The sequence below is a fragment of the Pelmatolapia mariae genome, linkage group LG6, assembly GCF_036321145.2.
Source record: "Pelmatolapia mariae isolate MD_Pm_ZW linkage group LG6, Pm_UMD_F_2, whole genome shotgun sequence".
Lineage (NCBI taxonomy): Eukaryota > Metazoa > Chordata > Actinopteri > Cichliformes > Cichlidae > Pelmatolapia > Pelmatolapia mariae.
The window spans coordinates 38,917,270-38,944,508 of NC_086232.1; the positions used below are offsets into that span (position 1 = coordinate 38,917,270).

The window sequence follows — 27,239 nt, forward strand, 5'->3', positions numbered from 1 at the left end:
ATTTGGGAAGGGCTATACTAAGGGCATACACCATTCTGTACACTTTGACAATGAAACAGCTATCTGCTTGAAAGTGTATTTTTTTAGGCCACAAAAGAATTTTGTCATCATCCACTTTAGTTTTTCTGCTGTGGTTTTTCGGGCCTTTTGATGTTGCTGAACTAGCCAGTTCATTAACTCTTTTCTTAAAGCCATTCAGAGGCAGACATGCTGGGGGGGGGGGGGGGGGGGGGGGGGGTTGGTTTATTGTCCTGCTGCAAAACCCAAGTGCACTTTAGCTTGTGGTCATGAACAAATGGCCGGACATTGGTTCCATTTACCATAGCAAGTCTTCCGAGTCCTGAGGCAGCAAAACAGCCCCAGAGCTGGGCTGGAGCCTATCCCAGCAAGGCAGGGTACACCCTGTGCAGGTCACCAGTGTGTCACAGGGCTAACACATAGACACAGACAACCATTCACACCTGCATTCACACCTATGGCCAATTTAGAGTTTCCAGTTAACCTATCCCCACTAACTGCATGTCTTTGGACAGTGGAAGGAAGCTGGAGTACCCAGAGAGAACCCACACAAGCACAGGGGGAACATGCAAAGTCCACAGAGACAGAAAGACCCCGGCCTGATGGTGGAATTGAACTCAGAACATTCTTGCTGTGAGGCAACAGTGCTAACCAAGTGCTTTGCGCCTTTTTTATTTAATTAATGTATGCGTATTTAAACATCAATTTTATTATCTGAGACCACTAATGAAGATAGTTGTGTTATGCAATATGTGTGAAGCACTTAATCACAATTAATAGTACACTCTTAACAATTTTAGTGAAAAGTTTCATTTCTCAAAAATTGTATATGAATTTATGAATGTCTCATTCTCTGTTGTCCCATTTTGTCCCCTAATTAATAACAGCATACACTGCAGATGTAAGGACTCTGGTTTTTGTAGAACCTGATAACGTATGCTATCCCATCATGACTGAGATCACCAGAAGCTTGTGTGATGGCAGTTATGTTATTCTTTAATTGTTGTGAACATTCTGCTTGTCCTCCCATCATGTCCTTTTAAAAGGGTAGGAAACACTGGGATTAAATTAAATCATGACTATTCACTAACAGTGAAAAACAGGTGGTCTGGGGTTTGAGCTATTATTCCAGCTCTTATTCCCTATTAAAAACCTTACATTTTGTTTGAATTTTCCTGCCTCCTGCATTATGGGTCCATTAATGCACACTCCACAGAGCTACATTGTGACTGATGTTGCTTTTAGCTCAGTAAGCAAAGCATGATGTGTTGCTCTTCTGATGGTGTGATCACTTTTGGTCAGTCTGGCTGTGCTTTACATGCAACCTAATTCAGTTTCCACAGATTGTTTAGAGGTCCATGTGCAGCCCTGTTAGTAATCTTTAGCATAGCCATGACTTGACACTGTGAAAGAGCCTCTTGTCTTTGTATAGCATTTTGACTTTGACACTTTAATTCAGTGTCAATGTTTCCCACTGTCCCAGTGTTTCATAGTAATTAATGTTCTGGAAACTTGAAGGGCAGCTGTATTTGTAATAGCTGACTGCAAGATTTTTTATTTGGACAAGCTTCAGATATTATGATCAAATCTACCTGAGTGTCACCTGAGTTTTACTAAAGGAACAGAAGTCAAGGAAATCAGACCTACAGTTTGCTGGATGTGAAACACTGCATATCTCCTTTATTCTACATTTGATGTGTGTTTGAAAATGTGTCTAAATCCTCAAACTGTTTGATTATTTCCAGGTTTATATACAAACATGACAGGTACTTACACTTAAAAGATATTGCAATGAGGCTTTCTGGGTGTATTACAGAGGTTATAACCCAGAACACCAATGATATTATGTGTTTGATATTATAAACAAGTGCAGAAAATGAATGTGAGGTGGAGACTTTGTATTGGAGCTCTGGGAGGGTTGGTGTCAGTCTACACAGAGCTGCTCCCACACAGCAGTATGGCCAAACTAAGAACTCACCACCTACTTGTACGAGTGGGTGGAGAAGTAGAGATAGACAGACAGATGGATGAAACAGACACACATAGAGAGACTGTGTGTGTCTGTCACACTTTCACTGTGCATAATAAAAAATCTTAATGGGGTCCTTCAAACCCATGTTGGACAAGCATCCGGTCCAACATGGGATATGTCAAGAGAACACTTGTTAGGAAAATAACAACCAAAGAAGTCATGCGCATGTCACAATTTTATATAAATTTACATTGTTAAAATTATAACTACACTCTGCAACTTTTTGTATATGGTATTTGAACAAATGTCTATAGCACGACATGCAGAGATCGATATGTTGTTTAAAAATGTAAGAATTTCCCTGTTACACAGACAGCCTGCCTGTCAACCCCAGAATAATTGTCAGAAATGTAGTCACAGGACAGATGGAGCTCAACTGTTGAGGAGCACAGCCACATGTAGGATGTAAAAAAAAAAAAACTGTGAATAAATGCCAACTAACAAGATAGTGGGAAAAGCAACAGACAAGGTTATGTTTGTGAGGCTGTGTAAGTGTTAGTTTAAGTGTGATTTTTGGGGTTTTCTCCAGGATATTGTTGGGTATTTACTTTGCAGTACTAAGTCCTTTGAGGCAACTGTTGTTGTGATTTGGCCTAAATTGAACTGAACATTTACAGACACTGTAACTGAACTCAGCTGTAAAACTAGCAGATTCAAAATAGACCAAATCAAAGCAGCAGGTTGAGAATTTATTTGGTCAAACTTTAAAATGCTCCTTTAAGAATTCCAGAAAACTAGGTCTGTAACACTCTGTGACAAGTAAACTGATCCGTATGTGTAAAATTAGTGAACAACTCCTTTAATGTATTACTAAAGGGGATGTATTATCAGTTAGTTGGGATAGGTTAATTTGTGATTCTAAATTGTCCATACATGTTTGTGAATAGTTGTCTGTCTCTGTGTTGGCCCTGCAACAGACTGGCGACCGGTCCAGGGTAAACCCTGCCTCTCTCCAGCCCCCCCCCCCCCCCCCGCCCCAAGCCCCCGCAATCCTGATAAAGATCAGAAGAAGAGAATGGATAGATGGATAAACCATTAAATCACTTTTAAAAGTAGTTAAAGAGTAAAGATAAGCTATATCTACACTATATAGAAGACTGAGAGCAAACTCCTGCAAATGTAAAAAGTAGCCTGGAGAGAAATGAGTAGGATCTCTTGTGTGGGACTGCAAGGCCAAATGGAAAGAAATTCAGGCAGAAATGTAACAGACCCATCCTCTTGTAACACCGTTTTATTTCTTAGTGATGTAGAAGCGTATCCTCTGATGGGCTCAAAGAACAAAAATTTTGTGGAGCACATGTATTAGCATTCACTAGTGCCAGAAAGGACTGTTGACATGGGAAAAAAAATGAGGGAGAAGGTACTTGAACCAACACGGGCTAATATCGTTGCAAAAGTTAATTCTACTAAAAGTTTCAGAATGAAAAATACAAAGCAGACAAAGCTGACGGGAATGTGTTGGCTGTACCTCCCTCTAGTGGACTGTTATTGTTAAACACTGAAAAGTCATTTTGGACCAAGACATGTCATTCAATGCACATATTAACCCTTTATTGACCATGGGCCCACCGGCGGGCCCATTTTACAGGTAAATTTGAAGGGCCGGTCAATAAAGGGTTAAACAAATATGTAAGACTGCTTTCTTCCATTTGCGCAACATCTCTAAAATGAGAAATATCCTGTCTCAGAGTGACGCTGAAAAATTAGTTCATGCATTTATTACTTCCAGGCTGGACTACTGTAATTCATTATTATCAGGATGTCCTAAAAACTCCCTGAAAAGCCTTCAGTTAATCCAAAATGCTGCAGCAAGAGTACTGACAGGGACTAGAAAGAGAGAGCAGATTTCTCCTGTATTGGCTTCCCTTCATTGGCTCCCTGTTAAATCCAGAATTGAATTCAAAATCCTGCTCCTCACATACAAAGTCTTAAATAATCAGGCCCCATCTTATCTTAATGACCTTATAGTGCCATATCACCCTATTAGAGCACTTCGCTCTCGCACTGCAGGCTTACTTGTTGTTCCTAGAGTATTTAAAAGTAGAATGGGAGGCAGAGCCTTCAGTTTTCAGGCCCCTCTTCTGTGGAACCAGCTTCCAGTTTGGATTCGGGAGACAGACACTATCTCTACTTTTAAGATTAGGCTTAAAACTTTCCTTTTTGCTAAAGCATATAGTTAGGGCTGGACCAGGTGACCCTGAATCCTCCCTTAGTTATGCTGCAATAGACGTAGGCTGCCGGGGGGATTCCCATGATGCATTGAGTTTTTCCTTTCCAGTCACCTTTCTCACTCACTATAGACCTCTCTGCATTGAATCATATCTGTTATTAATCTCTGTCTCTCTTCCACAGCATGTCTTTCATCCTGTCTTCCTTCTCTCACTGCAACCGGTTGCAGCAGATGGCCCCGCCTCTCCTTGAGCCTGGTTCTGCCGGAGGTTTCTTCCTGTTAAAAGGGAGTTTTTCCTTCCCACTGTCGCCAAAGTGCTTGCTCATAGGGGGTCATATGATTGTTGGGTTTTTCTCTGTATCTATTGTTGTACGATCTACTGTACAATATAAAGTGTCTTGAGGCGACTGCTGTTGTGATTTGGCGCTATATAAATAAAATTGAATTGAATTGAATTGAATTGAAAATAGTCTGAGCTGTCACACCACTGCTTCCCTTTTTCCCTACTTTAACACATTCATTCCTGAAACTGACTGTTATCCTACCCTAATGTTTATAGCTTTGATTCTGCCAATTCCACTACATCGGTGAAACAGGAAACCACTGTGAGCACAGAGGTTTCAGCACGTCACCCTTGACTATACTCTTGCTTACACACAGTGTAACATATGAAACAGGCAGTTGTATGTAAAAACACAGCTTGATGTCAAAAACTACAAGGTCATAACAAGTCTTTGAATATAATTTCTGTAAAAAGTAGTGCAGGCTGTGTTATTTAATTTGCTTGGATTAATATCTAAATGAAAGAGCAAGATAAAAATCACATTTTATTTAATTGTAATAATGAAAGCAAGAACTGAATGGTGGTTAATTAATATATCCATAGTTACACAGCATTTAATTTGGTACCATTTTCCCAGTCACAAAAAATCACTGATAAGCAAGTACAGCATAATTATGTGATAATAACAGAACTGATTATAACAGTACAAGTCTTTGTAAAGGCTTTCGTTAATCAATGCACTAAATGGTCATGATAGTAAATTAATTTCATACAAACTGGCATATGGGTAAGTTACATGTGTCAAATTAATTGTACTTTCAAAAATATCTGTTGGCAAGTGACAGATACTGTGTCACCATCAGAGTCAGGAATAAGATGATAAACAGTATACGCAGATATTTTTGGAGTCCCTTTTGGGTCACTCATTCAACAAGCTACATCAATCTGTATTTGCGCCAGCAAATGACGTTTGAATAAATTGGTGAGTTGTAAAACATACTATTATAATCCTTAATATGTTTCTATGCTTACATTACATGATGTTCATTGGTAACAGACAGTATCACCTAACGCATTCCAAAGTTCTGGAAAACTACATCTCACAGATCCAGTTTTGTTCAACATTACAGTTCTCATCATTCCAATCACCGATGCCTGATGCGCGGTGCCAAAACTCCACACAGTCTTGGTTTCTCCCATCATAGCTGTTGGGCTGGCCTTTACCCCAAAACCTACAGGAGATGGGGAAATATCAAAGTCAGAATAAAAATGTTCTTGGATAAGCAGAACAAAAAAAAAAACATATATATTAAATTTCCTACGTTAAGGTCACTGGAGTTCCATCCACCCATTTCCAATGCCCCTCTACTCCTTCATCAGTCAGTCCAATCCAGACTTCTTTGTCACTGCTATACAAGCCATTGATGAAGGTCTATTAAGAACGAGACATGCAAGTTACAGCAGATGTTTGTCATACAAAAGGATCAATTTAATTCAATTTTATTTATACAGCACCAAATCACAACAAACAAGGCGCTTTATATTGTAAGGTATACCCTACAATAATACATACAGAGAAAAACCAAACAATCATATGACCCCCTATGATCAAGCACCCCGGCAACATTGGGAAGGAAAAACTCCCTTTTAACAGGGAGGGCAGCTTTCTGCCACGACCGGTTGGGGTGAGAGAAGGAAGATGGGATGAAAGACATGCCGTTGAAGAGAGCCAGACATTAATAACAGGTACGATTCAGTGCAGAGAGGTATATTAACACATAGTGAGTAAGAAAGGTGACTGAAGATTATCTGTATTTGTTTCTAATTTATCTATATTTGTCTCCCTATTGTTTTCTCTCGTTCTTAACCAATTGTGAAGCACTTTGGTCAACTCTGTTGTTTTGAAATCTGCTATACAAATACATTTTGGATTGAATTGAATTGAATTGAATTGAATTGAATTGAATTGAATTGAATTGAGGAAGAAATACTCAATGCATGATGGGAATCCCCCAGCAGCCTACACCTACTGCAGCATAACTAAGGGAGGATTCAGGGTCACCTGATCCAGCCCTAACTATATGCTTTAGCAAAAAGGAAAGTTTTAAGGCTAATCTTAAAAGTAGAGATAGTGTCTGTCTCCTGAATCCAAACTGGAAGCTGGTTTCATAAATGGGAAGATTGCAGATCAGACAGCACCAATCAATAGTTTTATACAAAGAATGGATAATAACATCTACAAAGTTAGTTATTACCTGTTGGTAATACATAGGAGAGAAAAAACTAATAAGCACTGGTGATGAAAGAGTGAGCTAGTAGACTTTGAATATTGTTATTAATATTTGTATTAAGCAAAGCTTTCTGTTTTTTAAGGTAACATTTTTACGAGTATGTCATTTATGTCATTATGATTATGTTATTATGTTAGTTTTATGAAAATAAAAAAAATGACTTAATAAAAAAAACTTTCAGGAGATGAAATTCATAGCATGCGTTGTCAGTTGATGTACTGGTGAAAATGGGGAGGAAAAAAAATGAGTTCAACTTTAAGAAAAGAAAATGACCTCAAATACTATATATGGAGAGAAGACAAATGTAAACAAACCATTTCTTCTTGGCTTTTTATTATTGCCAGGTCTGCTCCTCTGTTCTGGCAGTCAGCTCTGCTCCTTTCCCACGTTTTTTTGCTAACTGAAGTGAAGTAGCAGCTGTACTCAAACTTCTTCCAGCCAGTGGGGCATTTCTTCTCTGTAATTTACAATTTTTGTTGATCAATAACCAAACACTGGGGCAAAAGTAAATAGATGTTTGATAGCTCTTTTCTTTTTGTTTACCTTGCATTGTTGCATTCAGTCTGTTAATTTCCTCCAACAGCTTTACTCTCTCAGCAGTCAGGTTTTCATTATTCACCTTCAGCAGGTCTCTTTCTGATGTTACATTCTGAAAATTGCTTTGAAGAGCGTTTTTTTCCTTAACCAATGAATCATAATTAGCCTGCAGGACATTTTCTGCTTTTTTGATTACATTGTAGGTAGACTGAAGACGCTCAAGTTGCACAGTCAGATTTTGGTGACCTTTTGCTAACTTGTCCTTCTCACTTGTAGAGAAGTTGTAGCTATCTTGCAGATTTTCCACTGTCTTAATCAAGTCGTTGTAACTATTCTGCAGCTGCTCTCTTGATCTGGTTACATTGTTGAATTTGTTCTGTAAGTTGTTCCTCTCTTTGGTCACAGAGTCAAAACTAGTCTGCAAGTCATTTCTTTGCTTGAGGACTGAATCATATTGTTTTTGTAGCAACTCTTTGCCTGTAGTCAAGGCATCATTGTTCAACTGCAGCTGGTTTTTAAGAGTTTTTAGCTTTTCTAAATCTTGGTTTAAAGCAGCGTTACTGTCCTTTAACTGGGCTTGGCTTTGTGTAAGCTGTTGTTTTTCCTCCCTCAGTGAATTGTAATTGGTCTGCAACCGTCCTCTGCTTGTAGATAAGGAGTTGTAATTTTCCTGTAAGCGATCATAGCGTATCTGCGTATCCTGTTTCTCTTTTTGCACAGCTTTTATGTTTTGCTGCAGGTTCTGATTCTGCATACTCATGGCTTTTGAGCTATTCTGATGGTCTCGTTCCACATTTTGATCTGTTGGAGAGGAGTCATGACAGAGGTGAGGGCAATCAATTTATTTCACCTTGATATAAGGAAATGTTAATACTTGACAGACAGAACAAAAAGGTAGACTCACAGTGGATGCTTTGACCTATGACACCAGCCAAGAGGAGTAAACACAGCAACCCCAGGCACACTGTGGCAATCTTGAAAGGGCTGGTTCTTACTGCATAAACTGAATGATGGATGGCAAAGGAGAAGGAGAAACTATAAGTTGGTGAAGCATGCTAAGGAAGTTGTGGTTTTAGAGGGTGGTATTGCAAAATTACACTTTAAAAAACATTCATCTTGCATAAAAATGGTTAATTCCTCTTTCAAAATGTACCTAATTCAAATATTTGTAATAAAGCAACTTCAACCATATGTGCTTTATACAATGACTGTTAATGGAATAAATAATACTACGTTCACTGCAGCCTAAAAAGTGTTCTGTTTGACTTTAAATACAATATATTCACATGAAGCTTTTTGTAGTCATATAATGCTGTTATTTTGATAAAAGGACATAATTAAGTTAAATATTCATCATTTGCATTTTGGTTCCACCAGTTCCTTGTGCAAATAATAAAGAGATGAGAGTGCATGGTGATGTTGTGCAGGTACTAGACAAATGGTTGATTTTCTATAAAACTACTGCTTAGCACTATCGTTACCAAAAAAGCACACCTTCAACTACAGGAAGATTACCATTTCCCCATTGCTCCATGTAGATCAAAATTTTCCATGGGAGCCAAGCATAAAAGTTGAGAGCAGAGCAATGTTATGTATTTGTGATTTCCTTTGAAAAAAAAAGACAGGAAATTTAAAATCAAGGTTCATTACCTGCAAAGTGAAATTTGCTGCCTTCTTCAAAAAACTGCTTGTAGGCAATTTTACTGTCCTCAATGCCATGTGTGGATGCATGGTACTCGACACTCATCCTTGCATCTGCCTTATCAGCTGGAGTCCAATCTGTGAAATCAAAAATGTTTTATGTGAAAAAGTTTTCACTATAATAAATCCCCTCCCTTTCAAACTATTTACACTGAGGTGTTGATTGCTTTTAAAATAATATAAGGTTAATGATAAATAATCAAATATATATATATGCCTAAACTTTAATGAATGCAAAATATAATTGAAATAATCCTTACCTCCCCTTGCAGATCAAACACAATCAATGGACGAGCTGGAAATAGAATGATGAGCTTTTTCAGTTTGAAGAGTTTAAAATGTAATCTACTTCCTTTCTTTTTGCTTATAGGGCAAACTTTGGGGGTATTTTAGGAGGTGGAGCAAGAGCATACCTCTTTCCTGAGTGAGTCAGCTAGAGATGATGGGAAATCAAAAGATAATCTAAACATCTGTGATGAATTTTAACAGTGCATTGCACAGAACACAAAGCAATTATGATAAACTTAATATTATAGTGTTTCTGATTTAATACCCACCAATAAACTCTCCAAATATTTGCCACCATAGAAAAGTTTTGATCCTGGCTGTCTGAGTAGGAATTTCGCAACATGAACCGTCTGCTCTTATGAATAGATATGCGGAACTGTAGATTTCACAAAAACTTAAAAATGCTGAGATTGAAGTTTCAATGTGAAGATATTATGCAAAAAGTCTAAGTCAGATATATTGTTCAAGTTTTATTCTAAGATCTCTTTGTAGAAAAAAAAATAAGTAGGCTAAATATGTGCCAACTTCTTAACCTTCTAATCTACTTTGTCAATTCATTCTCTTAACCATTTTCTATGTGGGGTTGTGAGGCCACTGGAGGTGATCCCACAAGTTGCAGGTTGAGAGACGAGGTCCAAAATGTGTGTATTTTGACATATGATGAACTGTTAGATACCTGTGTGATGCTATGAAGAATACCTACTGCTGAAAAGCTGTGTTGTGTATGATTATTGTTTATCCTTTTCTTAGGTCAGCTCGATTTCAAATACAATGTGAAGCCAAAAAGTATGCATCTTTCAAAATAAAATCACTGATTTTAATAGTTTTATGCTCAGTGGTTCTCTAACTATTGTTCCCATCTTTGACTGTTCATGAAGAAGTGATACTACAGCCTTTGCATTTAGGTGGACCCTGCTGTTCTCCAGTTCATCTAACTTTACTGTAGGGGCAACGAGTTTCTGCTGAGCAAGTGAAGTGATAAAAAAAAATGTGAGAAAAGCAAGAGTGCAGAAAGTGTGGGTTTGACAGATACACCCTTTTATTATCTCAGCCAAGCAGATGTTATACATCGAGCAGATGACGTTCACAATCAGTTACAATGTCAAAAATAGCCACAGAGTATAATAGAACATGGCCAACCCACAGAGTATGCACAAAGAGTGTGGTTTCAATTGGAGTGCTGCGGTACCGTTACATTTACACACATATAGTGATAAATGTACAAATAAAATATAATGAATTTCAAACCAATAAATAACTATAGCCAGATACACATTAAACTATGGTTACTTGTTATCCAGTAGCCAGTATCAAATCAACAAAAAGCTCTTTTGGATTCCATCAAACACTCACATTATTACACACCCCTAAACTGTGTCCTTTAACCTCAGTGCCTTCTCAACTGCCTGGTGTCCCAAGCAGATGGCTGGAAAATCAGTTCACAAGTTGCTCATATAACTAAAATTATTTTAAAATTCTTTAAAGTTCTTTTTTTTCTCCATGACAATAAGAACTTTCAGTTTCAGGAAAGCTGTTTTTTGATGTTACCCTGACAACAGACAAATAAGCAACAACAAAAACATGGGGAGGTAATAGCGGCCATATAGTACTAAGTCAGTAAACACTATGACAATAATAATAATAATCTTTACTGAGTTCCTTACAACAAGGCACAAATTGGTCCATCACAAAATCCAGTACAATAAAAAAAAATAACACAGTTTAAGACATGAAGTAGAAAGTAGAGAGAAAAGCAACAAAAGGAGACCCATAAAAATGAAGTGAAATGAGAACGGCTCTCTGATAAAAGTGTGTCTGGTACAGTCTCAGGTTTGTTTATGTTTCTGAGTTTTGGATTCTTATTATGTTGAATTTTGGTTCCGGTGGTCATTGTTATTCTTTTACAACTTTGAGTTTTTTGTGTTAAGTTTTTTATTTCGGTTATATCTTTACTTTAGTTTTCCTGCCGCTTCCTTGTCTGTGTTCATTCTGTCTCATTCTGTCTTTATGGATTTTTCTTCATTATTTCTCTTTTTTTTGGAAATTAATTTTCTTTTTATCTCTTTTTACTTTTACTTTTTGGGCCCTGTACTACAAAATTAGTTTACAATACTCGGGGCATTGTTCTGTTATCAATCAGGCTAAGTGGTAAGATGAAGCTGGTCATCAACTCATTAATAAAGCCCAGCATTTTTCCAAGCTAGCTACAAACATATTCACATGAAAGGGGTGGCATTGCCAGCACCTGACCAGTAACAAGTATGAATAAGTTCACTGGCAGCAGAGCAGCTGATTTTCCAAAGTAAAACTATAATATTAGAAAAATATGTAGAGATTAAATATAGACTAAAAACAACACAGCTGCTGTAGACAAATTAGTCAAGTATGTGTGTGGGAGGAAAAACTGTGTACAGTAGTTTGCTGTGTGAATGTTTGTACTTTACCTTCGTCAATAAGACCAGAAAAGATTTACTATATTATTAAAGTTTAGCCTATTTTAAGGCAGAAAGGAAAGCCGGCAAATATGGTGACTATGCAAGTTAACAGACCTGTCAGTCTCAAAAATTCCCTTCATTTTTAGTCACCTGCACATTCACTGGAGTTGGTGTCCATTTGAGATGTTTTGCACATCAATTCTATAGTGATGATGGCGTACTCTGTAGAAAATTTGTTCAAGTAAAGACTGTCGTCCTCCTGGTGTGGCATACCCGTTGGTAACCCCCACACAGCAGAAACCCAGGCGCTGGTAGAGGCGGTGCGCTGCCGGTGCATATGCTGTGGTCCCAAGGATAACTGAAGAATATCCATAATGAGCAGCAAACTCCAGAACTTTCCTTCCCAGCACAACACCAACCCCGCATTTCCGATATCTCTGGTCAACAGAAATTCTCTGCAGGACAACAGCACCTCCTGATTCCTTTTGCTGGCCAACTGCTGCTACAGTGCCCACCACTTTGCCTTCTAGCACTGCTACCCAAAAACAGGAGCCTGGAGCAAGCAGACAATAAACTGAACTCAGCCTATTGCTTAAAATATTGGAAAAAAAAATATTTGGCATAATATTGAATGCTGACTACATGAAGGTTAAAAGGGCTCTCTCAGAAGTTAAGAGAAAAACAGTTGTGTATACATTAGGTGCACCTGTTCAACTGCATATTAACACAAATATCTAATCAGCCAATTACACAGGAGCAACTCAGTGCAGTGCAAGGCAACTACCTGAAATTTAAAGTGAACATTAAAATGGAGCAGAGAATGCAGTTCCAGACAAACTGGTTGTAATACTTCAAAACCTGATTGAACTGCCATCTCTAAGGTTTCAGCAACAGTGCTTCCTCGTGTGGTGTGTTTGTGTCTAGATAGAGTCCAAACACAAACTGGTAGAGTCAGTCTACCCCTCTCACACCTCTTTCCAAGAAACTCTCCAAGAAATAAATGTGGCAACAGTTCCCTGTTCAAGATATGTAGCTATGTAAGTTTAATGGTGTGACATTCCATTTAAAACTGCATATTAGATTTTCAAAGGCACCTTTCAACTGGTTTGTCTGTAGCGTGAGCTGTAGTAGAGCGTTATACAGCTAAGTTACCCTTAATAAGATGTTCAATACAGAAATAACAGAGACAGTTATTTTTAAGTGAGTTTGAATGTTGTATTGTTGTTGGTTGGAATACTTCAGAAATTGCCTGGGGGGGTATGAATTAAAAAAAAAAAAAAAAAAAGAACGTTTGAACACTGCTAGCATAATGGACAGGGTTTTGACGGCGGTCGCACACAAACAAAAAACAGATGATGAAGGATCGCCAAATATGCTTCCTAACCAACTTTTTTCCAAGCCAAATACTAGAAAATATGATGAAGCATATCTTGCCTTTGGCTTCACCTGCACAATGGTGGTGCAAAGGTGAAGAATTTGTTTCCCCTGAGTCGACATGTAAAATAATTACAACATAAAGATGGTTTGTTTTTCTGTTATTTAAGGCTACGTCCACACGTACATTACATAAATGTAATTTTAAAAAATAAAATTTTTTTCAAAACCAATGATGATGTTGGCATCAGGATTTGTCTGTGTTGAATGTAGAAGCCACGTCCGAACTTCACTCTGACACATCTGTCTTTCTAAATGGAGGAACAATAACTGTGTGTACAGCGTGTAAAAACTGCAGCTAGTAAGATTAACAGCAACAGTATTTTGTCTATATCTGCCATTGTAGAAATTCATCTCACATAAACAATAACATGGTGCACAGCATGAAGTCAAAAAAGGCACACACCTTTGACATTCCGTGACTAAATCAACTTTTTCCTCATCCACACATAAACGCAAAAACTGACTTTTTGAAAATCTCCACCCTGGCAGTTTTTAAAAATCTCTTTTTTCAGTGATCTGAAACGCCATTTACATGTGGACAAAAGGCACGAACGCATAAAATAATCTGCATTTTCAAAAAAAATACTTGTGTAGGTGTAGACATAGTGTAAAAGAGTTAATAGTTTATTTTATTGCTACCTGTAAATTATTGCAGTTTACCTTTATTTGTGTAATTGTTTACAAAAAGTTTGAGGTGTGAAATAAACTGCAGTGGAGTTTGACATTAAAATATGGGTGTATGTGGTTGGAGGATGTGTTTGTACCGTGCCGTGGAGGGGGGGGGGAGGAGGAGGATTTTCTTGTAAAACAAAGGGGGGACTAGTAAAAAAATGTCTGGGAACCACTTATCCAAGTAAAATAAACTGCTTGCACAATCTAAGCATTCTTCCTAATAGGTAATGTTCATTTGGAAAGAAAAGCGATGTTGAAAGTTGCCATAGACAGTGGTTTGTGGTTTTCACTTATCGCATGCAGTAATGACATTTGGGCAATAGCCTTTGGTGGCTCATTTGAATGCACAGAGTAACCCTTCAGCACTATTTGAATCTGAAAAAGTTCTAAGCTGATGACTCTGTCAGTCATGAGTTTGACATCAGTTTTGCAATGCAGAACAGTCAGAAAAAGAAAAAAGACATGCCACCACTGATAAAAGGAAATGATGAGCAACAGCTTTGATTTTGTGTTTCCCGGGACAGGAGGTCATCTATGTGGATGTAAGTAACACCAAAATTGTATCTGTAATATTTCTAAATGTGTGTTTCAAACCAGTTCAAGCAAGGGACCATGCATTACAAACAGAAACTGCAACAAGTCTTTTGTATTATGGCAAAACAGAACGTGGCAGTTTGTGGTTTCTGCGTAAATGTTACGTACCTGGTGGCTTCATGTAGAACTTCTCAATGTTCCCCATGTCTGTGTTCATGGCTCGCCTGAGGTAACCATGGATGACACATCTGCTGTAGAAGTAGCGCAAACACATCACACTTGCTGGGAGGACTCCTATCACCCACCAACATTTGGTGATGACAAGAGATATAACTGCCAGAGGAAAGAAAATTTTCAAATTACAAAAACAGAAAAATAGAGAACAATTTACCTTAAAAGGATGTTTGTTTCAGACATTAGATAGGTGATCTTACCTGTCATAGCAGCATAAAGCCAGAGACTCTCAGGGTGATGTCTTAATCCTCTGAAGGCAGTGTCTGGCACCATCTCCATCAGCCCTTCATAAAAAATTTGCTGCACTACTAGATTGTCATCTGGTTCAAATTTGCGTACTAATGGAATGTATTCATTTTGCTCTTTCAGTCCATTGCTTTGTTTTTTGTCATACTTTTTTAGTGTTTTTTTCTCCATATCACACTTGATGACGCCAGCAGAGAATCTGAGTGTGTAAAATAAGAAGCTGAGGGCCAACAGGAAGACCTTTCAGCAACAGTGTTTCCTCATGTGGTGTTTTTCTGTGTAACAGGTAGAGTTAGTCAACTACTGTCTTCTGTCACACCTATTTCCAAGAACTCCTCCTCCCCCAAGAAATAAATCTGGTAATTAGAGATTCAAGAACTGGTTCTTGTAAAGAACTGTTTTTCTTGTAGTTCCTGTTCCCTCTAAGCCTGAAGGGGAAAAGAGGGAATACATACAAGTAAAGGAAGCTCTTAAAATATGCGGTTATCCTAATTGGGCTTTCATCAAGTCAACAAAGAGCCACAGAAAAAAAGATCAAACACAAATTAGGGAGGATCAGAAAGACAAAAGCAATGACATTGTCATCCCCTATGTAGCCGGTGTATCGGAAAAACTCAGGAGAGTTTTCTCCAACCACGACATCCCAGTTTACTTCAGACCGAGCAACACACTCAGAAAAAAACTGGTTCATCTCAAAGACAAAACTCCTAAGCACAAACTTAACAATGTAGTGTGTGCTGTACAGTGTAGTGAGGAATTCCCAGACCTCTACATTGGAGAGACCAAACAGCCTCTTCATAAAAGCATGGCACAACATAGAAGAGCCACCTCCACGGGACAAGACTCAGCAGTCCATCTGCATCTAAAGGTCAAAGGTCACTCTTTCGAGGATGCCAATGTTCACATTTTGGACAGAGAGGACAGATGGTTTGAAAGAGGAGTGAAAGGCGTTTGGCTCTCAGCGAAGGCGGTCGCACTTTTCTCCTCTCCTCCTTCCCCTATCTTCCCTGCTCAGCCGCTTATGTCCTTGTCTTGTCTCGTGTTTTTCTTCTTACTTCCCTGGAACACTCTCTCACAGCCTGTGTCTAAAACCTAAAGACAACTATGGATGTGATCAACTGGTCTCTGAATGCTATTGACACCCTCTTCTCAACGAGAAGTTTGGGCTCGGGAGAGCCTGAGTGCCCTGGAGGGACTTTCCCTGCTGGATACACGATGGACGGGTGGCAGAAATGGAGGATCGTGTGCCTGGCGGGACTGTCGATCGAGGACGCTGAAGATATCTACCTATTCGGAACCATGATAACAGGGTTCTTGCTGATCGGAGCTGGCTTGGCCCTGGCTTATCGGAGAATTAAGACAGCGGAACCGGCTGCTCAAACCCCCACAAAGCTGCCCGCTGAGATTGAATTGACTGGACGGGGCGCGGCTTCTCAGAAAGGGCTCACAGACGGGGACATGGTCAAGAGCTTGGAGGCTATTGCGGCTGCAGTGAATACTCAGAATAACATCTCTGAGCGGATACTGGGTTACATCAGGGAAGAATCAGCTCAAATCAACAACTATGGGCGGAAGCTGGAAAACATCACGGATCAGTTAGCTACGGTCGTGAGGTCTCAGAATCTGCTCTGTGATCAAAAGATTGACAAGACCACAGAATTGAAGGTAAACAACATCATGGAGAAACTGGCGGCTATCCAACGGGAGATGGAGAGACCAGTGTCGGTGTGCTAAAACAAAACAGCTAGAAATTCTCATGAGCTGTTGGAAAGAAATCGCCATCTTAATGCGGCTACCCCTCCGGCGCCAGCTGCGGGCTCAAGGCTGGAGCCGAACAAAACAATCCCTGATAACCACTGTGTTGACACTGTTCCTCCCCATTCTATGCGGCCACCTGGGTTGGCTGGCAGACTGTTTACTTAGCCTGGCAGGGCGAAGGACACTGTCTCCGCTGAACTATGGACACGCATACACATACACTTACACTGATAACCACACACTCATCCCCCTCCCCTTCCAAACGCCTTCGATGCTTGTTTCCTGTGGGGGAACATGGCGGGTCTACGTGCCGCGCTGGATAAGATAGCGCTGTGCAAGGCGGCTGCTGGGTTTGCTTCACATTGCTCCTTACCCATTACCCTATCGTGTGGCTTGTTATGTCTTCCCAATGTTGGGTTGTGGACATTTATGTGCTTTTTTTGTGCAGAGGAGTTTTTTTTTGTTTCCTGTTCTCATGCTGTCCTACCATGGAAGCACAGCATGAGAAGGGGTCTCTTTTTTTCCTCTTGTACTTTCCCATTGTAATGTACATTTCAATGTTTTTTTCTCTCCAATGCTACCAATCTACGACTTGTATCCCCATGTAATGTCTGTGTGTGTATGTAAGGTCGGGGGGGGTCCCATTTCACTGCAGGGCCCCCCTGCATGTGACGAATAAAGCCTTGATTGATTTATTGATTAATTGATTGATTGATTGAAGAGGCCATCTATGTCCACTGTGAACGACCATCTTTGAACAGAGGCAGTGGTTTACGACACCAACTGTAATCTATAATCCAGTTTTGAGATCCCTTTCCAGAAGCCTTAACATCTGACCTCAGGAAATCACATGATAGGGTGGGACTAGGTTTCACAATGAGCTCACCCGAAACCTTGGCTGATTGTGACCTACACCCTTTTTCACATTTTGGCTTGTGTGATTAAGTAAAGGATCACTGGGGGGTCCATTGTCCTTGGGGGGACACTCCCATAGGGTTTAAATATGGGACTCTCCACCATTTGACCCTAGAACTGAAGAAGCTTCTCGGATGAGAGGTGAAACGTCTTCAAGCAACTTAAAGAAGTCCAGACACTTTTCTTTCCAAGCTCCTTAGACTACGATGACCTGAATGACTGAGAACCTTCACAGACATTTCATACTGCACACAATGTTTATTTATTCGTGACTTCTTTTAACTTGACCACTCTCTTTATTTTTTTTTATCATAGTTTTTAAACTCACATTGCTTTAGTTTTTTTTATGGTTTTTAGTTGTTTGAATGCATTTTTTCAAATGCTGAAGAATTTGTTTTTGTCTCATCAAACACATTTCATTTCAATGTTAAATTTGGAAAATAAAACTTCCCAAAACACTTTCCCCAGTCAGTTATGTCCCCATGTCTGTTTGAAGCATTAAGCTTGCATGTCCTTCTCCTCGTCTCCGTATCTGTGTGTTTCCTGTTTTCCTTTGACAGTCCCGCGTCCTGTGTTTAGTGTATTCCCTGTTGCTTCCTCCCTGTCTCATTTTGTCAGATTAGTTCCAGATGTGTTTCCCTCCTGTGTCTGATTCCCTTGTTATGCTTTGTGTATTTAAGCCCCGTGTTTTCTTTTCCCGTTGTCGCATTGTCCCACATTGTTGTGTTTTGTGTGCTCCTGGTTTTTTGTTTCTAACTTTTGTATTTAGTAATCTTGCTACAGTGCAATAAAGCTACCTCCTTCAGTTTAACCCTTTGTGTTTGGGCCGTCTTCCTGCCTGCCACAGCACCTGTACATGACAATGTCATGAAAATGTTTGTTTGATTGCTGAAGTCTCACTTTAAATAGGTGCCTTTAAATGACTTGATCATCACTTTGCAATACCGTGTACCCCAGCAGTAAGAAAAATACTGCACCCACTGAACCTGGATAGCTACTAGGTGAGCTCACTGTAAAATAGGGGACAGTGCATGTGTTTGTGGTAAATAGAAGACTGGAACTATGACAGGCAGAATGGTCAGGGAATGGAAAACCAACATGGTTTTAAACCAAACTCTGTCATTTAAATTCTAAGTTATCTGGCAAGAAATGAATTACCTTTTATGCACAGTTCCAACAACTGCTTCACTTCCTCACTGTGCATAAAATCTCAAACCCAAAGAGCAAATTGCTCAAAATTACAATGCAAATGATTGCAACAGGATTAAAATTATTTGAGCACAATAAAGAATATACACAATCCCCAACTGTTTATATGTTGGCTTAAGGCTTAAAAATGAGCCACAAAATACCCTGCTTATTCATGAGCACTACAAAGGATGTCGCTAATGTAGTGTAATCACTTTAAGAAATGTTCCGCTGTATTAAAATAGAATACGACAGTGGCAGCAGAAGGCAAGAGGCTGAGAGGAAGCAGGGAAGCTGGTGCGGAGTGACTCACTAGTCCGAGAATTCTGTTGAGATTAAAAAGAATCGTCGTACATCCGAAAGGACCAAACATGCCAAATGTGACATGAGGGTCGGATCAGTTGGATGCTATATTTAACAGTGATGACGTTTTTCAGTTGTGATGCATACAAAATGATACTGATGCAAATCCTGGGGGAAGGCTTGAATAGAAAACCACTACAAGGGCATGAGGGAAGCAAATGGAAGAACTGTGCTTGGATCACAGCGAGAAACTATCCTTCAGATAAGCTCATTGCAGAAAAGTCTGCAGACACTTTTCAGTCTCTTTTAGATGCAAATGAGCAGCAATGCCGTCTGCTTGGAAAAAAATGCCTCACCACATCTTTCATACACAGGTGAATATCATGACTGCTTCACAGTCTAGGAAGGAGATACACTGAACAAAAAGCTCAGTAATGTCAAATTTCAATTCAGTAAGAATACAGTGAGTGTGGGGGTGTATTTGTATTTGTAATTCTATGTTACTAAGCTACATTTTTATCCTCTGTGGTTTTTCAGTATACATACTATGAGCACATGTTGCCTCCCACTCTCAAGTAGTCACTTTCTTCTGAAATCAATACTATCCTCTTTGTCTAGCTCTATTTAACCCTCTTTATTCTGCAGCACTATTGCATAAATGCAACACATTAAAACTCTGTTGTTATTGTGCTTACTACAGTAAAAATGCTTCTCTTTTCAGTTTAACAAAATATAACTTGTATGTTAGCTGTGTTCGATAGCTGAAGTTTTCATTCATTGCAGAGGTAAATGAGAGAATTGAAACCATTCTCTTTTCCACGTATAGTGTTGTGGAGTAAATAGGCTGTTAACTTAGCTTAAGCTTAGCTTAAAAACTGTCATGGTTCCCCAGTCTCCTGTGCATCTCACATATTTCTATCCGTCTTTTCTTCTGTGTGTGTATGCAATAACCACACCTTCTGTTGCAGGACCGGGCCTTCCCTCTGTTCCCACCTCAGCTGTTGACACACCTGGACTGATGAACTCACATGTGGGTAATCTGTGACGGATCAGGCTGCTATTTAAGCTGGAGGTTTCCCTTCATTTGATGCTGGATCATTGAAGTGGAAGGAGTTGGAAGAGTTGTTGGTTTGCAGCAGGTGTGGCGCTGTTTGAAAGCATGAAATCACAGTGGGTTGTTTTTACAGTGGTTTTGAGATGTACTGAGAAGCAAGTTCAACATAATCAGTACGCCTTACTAATTCTGGGTTGGAAGCATTTTTGCCTTCAGCACTGCCCTAATTCTTCATGGCATAGATTCAACAAAATGCTGGAAACACTGATTTGATGGCATCACACAACTTCTGCAGATTTATCAGCTGCACGTTTATAACATGAATCTCATCTTCTACCACATCCTAAAACTTTCTTTTGTGTGTTTCCTTGTCACGCTGAAGAACTTTTATAATTGCTTAACATTTAAGTATCAAAGTACATCTTTCCTCTGGTAGTTATCTCTATTATCATCACCGAATGTTGGTGGGTATTACAACTCCTGTGGTGTGCACTTCTACAGTAGATGTGTCATCCATGGTTACGAGCACAGACATGGGGAATATTGAGCTCTACAATAAGTCAACAGGTACATAACAGGAAATTGCAGTTGGAAACCACCAACTGCCATGTCCTATTTCATGAAAATACTAAATAATTACCTCAGCTGCTGTTTGTAGATCCATTGCATCAGTCCCTTCGATCTTTCCTCCAAATGTTTATGTAGAATAAAATACATTTTCTGATGAAAAACCCCTAACCTCAGTATTTTGTTGTACTTTGAGTTTTAGGACCTCAGAAAGCCAGCTACAAAATCCAGACTGATACGATGACAAATCTACAAACTAAGCTACAGATAAACCCTACTTTCCCCCACTTGCTGTAGTTTTGGACAACATAATATGATGACATACTCCATCATGTTAATAGCTAAATATAACGTCCTACACATTTAGAAATATTACAGAGAAAATTTAGTTGATACTTAGTCCATGTAGAGAACCGCCTGTCCTGGAAAACACTAAATCAAATCCTTTTTAAAGGACTATAACAGAGAAGGGATGAAATCTCCAGTCAAATTCTTCAGTTGATTTTCAGTTGCTTTTATCAATCATGGCATGTTTTTCAGATTGCTTAACGTTGTAAAACATTGACTTCAAACTTCTGACTGCACAGCTTTTGCATGCCACCTTTTTTATACTCTGCCTCTGCCCTGTGTTCAAATTCAGAGGTAATATGCTTTAAAAAATAAATAAATAAAAACTGTTAAAATATTCATTCAGTTTTTCTGATGAGGAATCAGACCTCTTGGCATTTTGGCCTGTTTTAGGCCCTTAAACAACTTGAATATCTTTCAAAAAAAAAAAAAAGATCATGTTTTCAGTTAAAAAAAAAAACAAACAAACCACCTTATCACCATAAGCTGGAAGACAAACTTCTCCCATCTGCAGCAGTTACCACAGTTACAATGAGAACTATTTCAGATGCTGATTCAGTCCTGACAGTTTACCTTGTGCATTCAAATGCGCCACCAAAGCAAGTTGCCTAGGTGTCATCATTGTGTACTGTATGACAAGTCAAAGCCACAAGCCATCATCCTAGAGCAGGCAGACATATTTCAGCATCCCCCTTCTCCGCAAATGAACCTCACCTATCATGAAGAACACTCAGAGTGTGCAAGCTGTTGAACTTCATGTATTTTGGTTAGTACTAACTTGCAAAATATCCTCAATTAGGTACACCTTGGTACTGTCAGTTCTGACCACTTTTTGCCTTTAGAACCACCTTAATTCTTTATGGCATATATTTAATAGGGTGCTGGAAATACTCCTCAGAGGTTTCAGTATATAATCATGTAGCTGCTTGATGCAATTGCTGCTGATTTGTCTGCTGTGCATCCATGATGTGAATCTCTTGTTCCACCATATCCCAAAGCTGCTCTGTTGGATTGAGACCTGGTGACTATGGAAGCCATTTGAGTACAGTGAACTCATTGCCATGTTTAAGAAAGCAGTCCGAGGTGATTTGAGGTTTGTGACATGTCATATTATCCTGCTAGAAGCAGCCATTAGAGAATTGGCACACTGTGTCGGACTGACATGGTCTGCAACAACACGTAGTAAGGCCATGGCATTAAATGACGCTCATTTAGTACTAAGAGGTCCAAAATGTGCCAAGAAAATGTCCCTCAAACCTTTACAGCCCCACCACCAGCCTAAACCACTAATGGAAAGCAGGACGGATCCGTGTTATTCCAAATTCTGGCAGCAGAAATTGAGACTTGCTGGATGGAGATTGTCTTTGCTGACAGGCACCCAGTGTGGTCTTAGCTGCTGTAGCTCATCTGCCTTAAAGATTCAATGTTTTGTGCTTTTGTACTGAGTTCCTGGTACCTTATTAGCTTAAAACCATTGTCTTTTGACTTCAACATCTTCACTCAGAAACCTCCTTTTTGGATATTTTCTCTCTTTTATTTGGAACATTCAATGTAAAAGCTAGAGATCATCCCATATGGAAAAGAAATAGGAAAAACTTATAAAAGACTTGCATCAGCTTTAGCTTGCTTCATGTAATGAATCATTTAAGGCTTATATGATTTACTCATGAAAGTGGCCACTTTCTCATTACTTTCGTATATTGTTTTAGGAAGTATCCAAAGCATACAAGTTCCATTTATATAATTTTTCAAGGGATCTTATATCTGTTTTCACTCTTGTATGCTTTTCATTTTTCACACAAGACATATATGAATCTTATAAGGTTTGTATCTATCTTTTCCATATGGGATTGTAAAGGAAAATCCCAGTAGATTAGTACTTTCTGACATACTCTGACCAGTCACAACACCTTTATAGTCACTTAAATCACCTGTCATCCTGATTGTGAAGTTCCATTTGCGTTTGAATAGGTCAACCATGTCTGTTTGTCTAAATGGACTAAATTGCTAGCGTGGGATTGGATGGATTCTTCCAGATGCATCTTTATAGTGTTTAACGCACATTTAACCTTAATCTTTTTACTCCACCACTGATGGTGTTAAAGGGTCTGTCAGAGAAAGAAAAATCGCTTGCAGCCTGCACAAAAATTTGAGGGGATAAACTTACCAATGTCCAAAATTCCTCATTGTTGCTAATCAAGAAAAAGACAAATGGTAACCCTGACTGTATGATTACTCCAATTATCAGTCCATGTGTCAAAACATCCTTGGGCAGGGTACTGAACCACAAATTGCCCTAGATGCATTTACTAAAGTGCGCGTGAATGTTGGAGAAAAGTCCTTAGGTATAGATAAAAGCACTGTACGTATGCACGTGGTTGGGTGAATGAGATTTGTAGTAGAAAGTGCTCTGAGTGCTTAAAATTGAGCAGAAAGGTGCTATATTACTACTAGTCCATTTAATAGATGAGGTCATTGCAGCCCTTCTCCTGATGTGTTGTTTCAAGATGCAACCGTATTATTTCAGTCTAAACTTTAGTCGGTTAGCAGTTTCTGAAATGACCAGTCACATCACCTTTAGAGTCACTTAAATCACTTTTCGTCTCGATTCTGAAGCTCTGCTTGAACTTGAATAGGTCGTCTTGAGCATTTCTGCTTGTCTAAATGGACTGAACTGGTGGCATGTGACTGGCTAATTAGGTATTTGCATAATATAGGATATATAATATATTAAAGAAGAAGTATAGTAGGTGTAACTAATAAAGTGTCTGGTGGGTGTGTTTCTGTTTCTGGCTTCACTTACTCTAACATCAAAATAGTCAACAACACAAATGTAGATATTAATTTTATCAGTCAGCCCAGGGTTTCCCAAACTAGGAGATGTTTTTACAAAAATGAAGACATGTCTATAAACATGTGGCCAAAACAACCATCCATTCTCTTCCACTTATCCTTTTCAGGGTGGGGGGGTGGGGGGACTGGAGCCTATTATAGCTGTCTTAGGGCGAGAGGCAGGGTACAATGTGCTTAATTTTACTCTTCCCCTGTGGCACCATTATGTTCATTTGTGTCAGCTGTGTCTCCAGGTGTTTCCAATTCCCTCATTAGCTTCGTGTGTATTTAAGTCCTCTGTCTCTTACTGTTCTGTGTTGGGTTGTTTGTTTCCAGGTCATGTCACGGCACGTCATAGTTTTCTCTCCTACTGTTCATGTTTGGTTTATTTCATAGTTTCGTTATCGCATGTTCCTGTTCAGTTTTATGTTCTAGTCTCTTGTCGTTGTTGCTTTTTTGTTTGTTTTGTTTGTTTTGGTTTGTTTGTTTTTGTCTGTCATCAGCCTAAATAAACGGCTCACTTTTTGCTACACCGTAGTTCGTTTCTCCCGTGTCTGCTTTTGGGTCTATTCCTCAAACACACCGGCTGCTCGGCCGTGACAGCCGGAGTACCCGGAAACACACAAACACGGGGAGAACATGCACAGAACATTCACAGAAAGACCCCCGGCCTGATGGTGGAATTGAACTCAGGGACTTCTTGCTGTGATTCAACAGTGCTAGCCACTGTGCTGCCCAAAACAAACTGGCCAAACAAACATGGATAAATTTACAAAGCAACTTTTACAAATAAAAAGCAAATTATGATATTTTATATAGCATGAGAGTCCCATGAGTGTGTATGTGTGTGTTTGTCTGAATACATCAGTGTGGCTTATAGTAAGAAGCCTTCTCAGTGGTCAGTAAATCTGAAAAGGAGCTACAGTGCATTTAAAGCCAAGAATGAAAGCTGGAAAAAAGACAAGTTAGTAAGTTAATGATGGTATTGAGATCCATCAGCCTCAGGGCCATCATTACAGCATGTACACATCTGATTAAGGCAATGCATTGTTGCCTATTTATGTATTGCTTGCTAGATGGATTCTTCTAGATTCATTATGGTGCTTAAAACAAATTTATCATTAATCTTATTGCTCCACCACTGATGGTGTTAAAGGGTCTGCGCAGAAAAGGAAAACTGCTTGCAGCCTGAAAAACAATTTAAGGAGGGGATAAACTCATCAATGTCCAAAATTCCACCGTTGTTGCTAATCAGATAAAACCAAATGGTAACACAGACAGTATGATTACTCCAGTTTTCCACATTCAGTGCTTTTATAGTTGGAAACAATATCCTATAAATCCTATAAATAGGGGCGGCTAAGGTTCAGGCAGTTGGTGGATTTATCCCTGGCTGCTTCAGTCTATAGTGTCATCCTTAGGCAGGGTACTGAATCACAAGTTCCCCTAGATGCATTCACTAAAGTGCGTGTGAATGGTGGAGAAAAGTGTTTATGTATAGATAAAAGCACTGTGTGTATGTGCATAATTAGGTGAATGAGATTTGTAGTAGAAAGTGCTCTGAGTGCTCAAAATTGAGCAGAAAGGCGCTATATTAGTACTAGTCCATTTAATAGATGAGGTCATTGCAGCCTTTCTCCTGATGCGCTGGTCCAAGATGCAACCATAATATTTCAGTGTAAACTTTAACTGACATAAGTGCTATGCTATCTGGAATTCAGAGAGTTTCCTGTCAGTTATTCATGCATCATCTTTCGGTGCTTGCCAGAAGAATATTTGCTGCTTTTGATCATCTGTGTCTATTGATTTCTGGGCCAGACTGACTGAAGATTTCTCAGAGCTGAGAGAGTTTCCTGTCAGCTATAATGTCATATAAGCCGATTGATTTGCCACACTTTGATCATCCATATCTGGTGATCCCTGAGACACATTTTTTTATTTTTTCCTGTTTGTTTATCCTGGTGTTGTGGTGACATATGTGATAGCTCATTTTTAGGATAATTTAGCTTGTGACTCAGTCAAATCAAAAGACACCCACTGCTAAAGCCGTTATAGGACACACATTTTGTTTATGCTGAAAAATGTTGGACCTTGCCAAATGAGTATAGTCTTAAAACCATCCCACAGAGGATGTAAATACTTCCCTAATTTAAATGGGCAAAATCTGACTAAGCAAGCCCATACCTGAGAAAGAGCACAGTGAGGAAAGTGTATAAACTCAAGGGCCAGGAACACCGCTTCTTGAGAAGAGCAGCAGTTTTCTCACTTGAACTGCAGGGAAACAAATGTCCTTGTTATGTTTGTTAGTGAGTGATGCCCTGAGTTAAATCAAGCTGTTCAGTTTGTGCTGTGTGGGCTAAATCTTGGAGGCTTCTGTCCTGGTCCGTCATTTTCTCGTTCCCCCACCATGCCTGCAGTCAGTTTGTGTTCGCTGCTGCTTCTCCTGATTCTTGGAGAGCATTAGTCACCCTCGATCAGTCTAGAGAGCAGTGAGAAAAAAGAGATTAAGTGAAATGATTTCATTTCTTTAAATTTAGCATGCTGAATTACAGTAAAATATTACATCATCTTCTGTTCCAGGGGCTTCTTTAACGTTGTGCTGTTTGGATCCACAAACAGAGTGATGCTGTGCTGTGGCCCAGTAATGGCTGACAGATTTGAATCTTAAGTTTCGGGTGGATATTTGCATTCAAAACCGAATGCAGCTCATGTAGGGTGACTTGAATTTGGATGAAATGTACTTAAGTTTCATCATCTGATCATTTTTTCTGAACTGTCTCCCCACTAACAGGGCATCTTGAAAAGAGAGCCATCATAGAGTCAGGGGAGATGCCACGTTGTTTAAATCCACAAATAACAAAGTGCAATCAGGAGGTTTTCAAAGTCAAATGACGATACAACAAGAACTACTTAAGAGGCGTACTAGCTCTCTTAAGAAACGAGCAGGTGGTGTCTTTAGAACGTGCTAAGATCCCTGATTTTTATGTATACTATTATATTAACAATTTATATATTTGATTTTATATGACATAACAATGCAGATTTTCTTTTTCTTAAAAATCCTTAAGATCAAAGTGAACTGTTATGTTAAGTATTCACTGTATCACAGCAAACTCTGGTTAGATTCATCCTGTTTGCTCTAATTAACTTTAAGTCCTTGACTGATTCCTCTTGTGGAAAAAAATCATTAACTGAACACACAATTTTTTCAGAGGTAGTCTGCTTTGGAGATATTTTGTGCTATTTTCTATTTTATTCTGATTTGTCCAAATATGAAAATTAAAATAGCTAATTGGCTACTCTTTACGAGCTATTTTATTTTTCACCGATGTAAATTGTTTAGACAAGGTTTTTAAAAAAAATGAATAAAATAATAAATTATAAGCTTATGTCTTC

General features: G+C 39.1%; 2 protein-coding genes across 2 annotated transcripts; both read right to left on the reverse strand.

Moving 5' to 3' along the window:
* Positions 1 to 5,053: 5,053 nt before the first annotated feature.
* Positions 5,054 to 9,402, reverse strand: LOC134628747 (CD209 antigen-like). Its single transcript, XM_063475502.1, has 7 exons — positions 9,293 to 9,402; positions 8,982 to 9,110; positions 8,236 to 8,334; positions 7,338 to 8,132; positions 7,109 to 7,251; positions 5,826 to 5,935; positions 5,054 to 5,735 (listed from the first exon to the last, which is right to left on the reverse strand). The coding sequence occupies exons 2-7, from the start codon at positions 9,076 to 9,078 to the stop codon at positions 5,597 to 5,599; spliced, it is 1,383 nt and encodes a 460-aa protein (XP_063331572.1). The 5' UTR covers positions 9,079 to 9,110; positions 9,293 to 9,402; the 3' UTR covers positions 5,054 to 5,596.
* Positions 9,403 to 11,913: 2,511 nt separating this feature from the next.
* nat8l (N-acetyltransferase 8-like) lies at positions 11,914 to 15,049 on the reverse strand. Its single transcript, XM_063477329.1, has 3 exons — positions 14,833 to 15,049; positions 14,567 to 14,731; positions 11,914 to 12,308 (listed from the first exon to the last, which is right to left on the reverse strand). The coding sequence occupies exons 1-3, from the start codon at positions 15,047 to 15,049 to the stop codon at positions 11,914 to 11,916; spliced, it is 777 nt and encodes a 258-aa protein (XP_063333399.1).
* Between the last annotated feature and the right edge of the window lie 12,190 nt (positions 15,050 to 27,239).

Excerpts from the sequence above, each read along its gene's own strand:
- nat8l (XM_063477329.1), bottom strand. The coding sequence starts at position 15,049 with ATGGAGAAAAAAACACTAAAAAAGTATGACAAAAAACAAAGCAATGGA. Across the intron at positions 14,732-14,832 it reads GCTTTATGCTGCTATGACAG|TTATATCTCTTGTCATCACC; the intron begins GTAAGATCACCT and ends TTCCTCTGGCAG. Across the intron at positions 12,309-14,566 it reads GTTCTACATGAAGCCACCAG|GCTCCTGTTTTTGGGTAGCA; the intron begins GTACGTAACATT and ends TGCTTGCTCCAG.
- LOC134628747 (XM_063475502.1), bottom strand. The coding sequence starts at position 9,078 with ATGAGTGTCGAGTACCATGCATCCACACATGGCATTGAGGACAGTAAA. Across the intron at positions 8,133-8,235 it reads CATAGGTCAAAGCATCCACT|ATCAAAATGTGGAACGAGAC; the intron begins GTGAGTCTACCT and ends CCTCTCCAACAG. Across the intron at positions 7,252-7,337 it reads ACTGAATGCAACAATGCAAG|AGAAGAAATGCCCCACTGGC; the intron begins GTAAACAAAAAG and ends TGTAAATTACAG.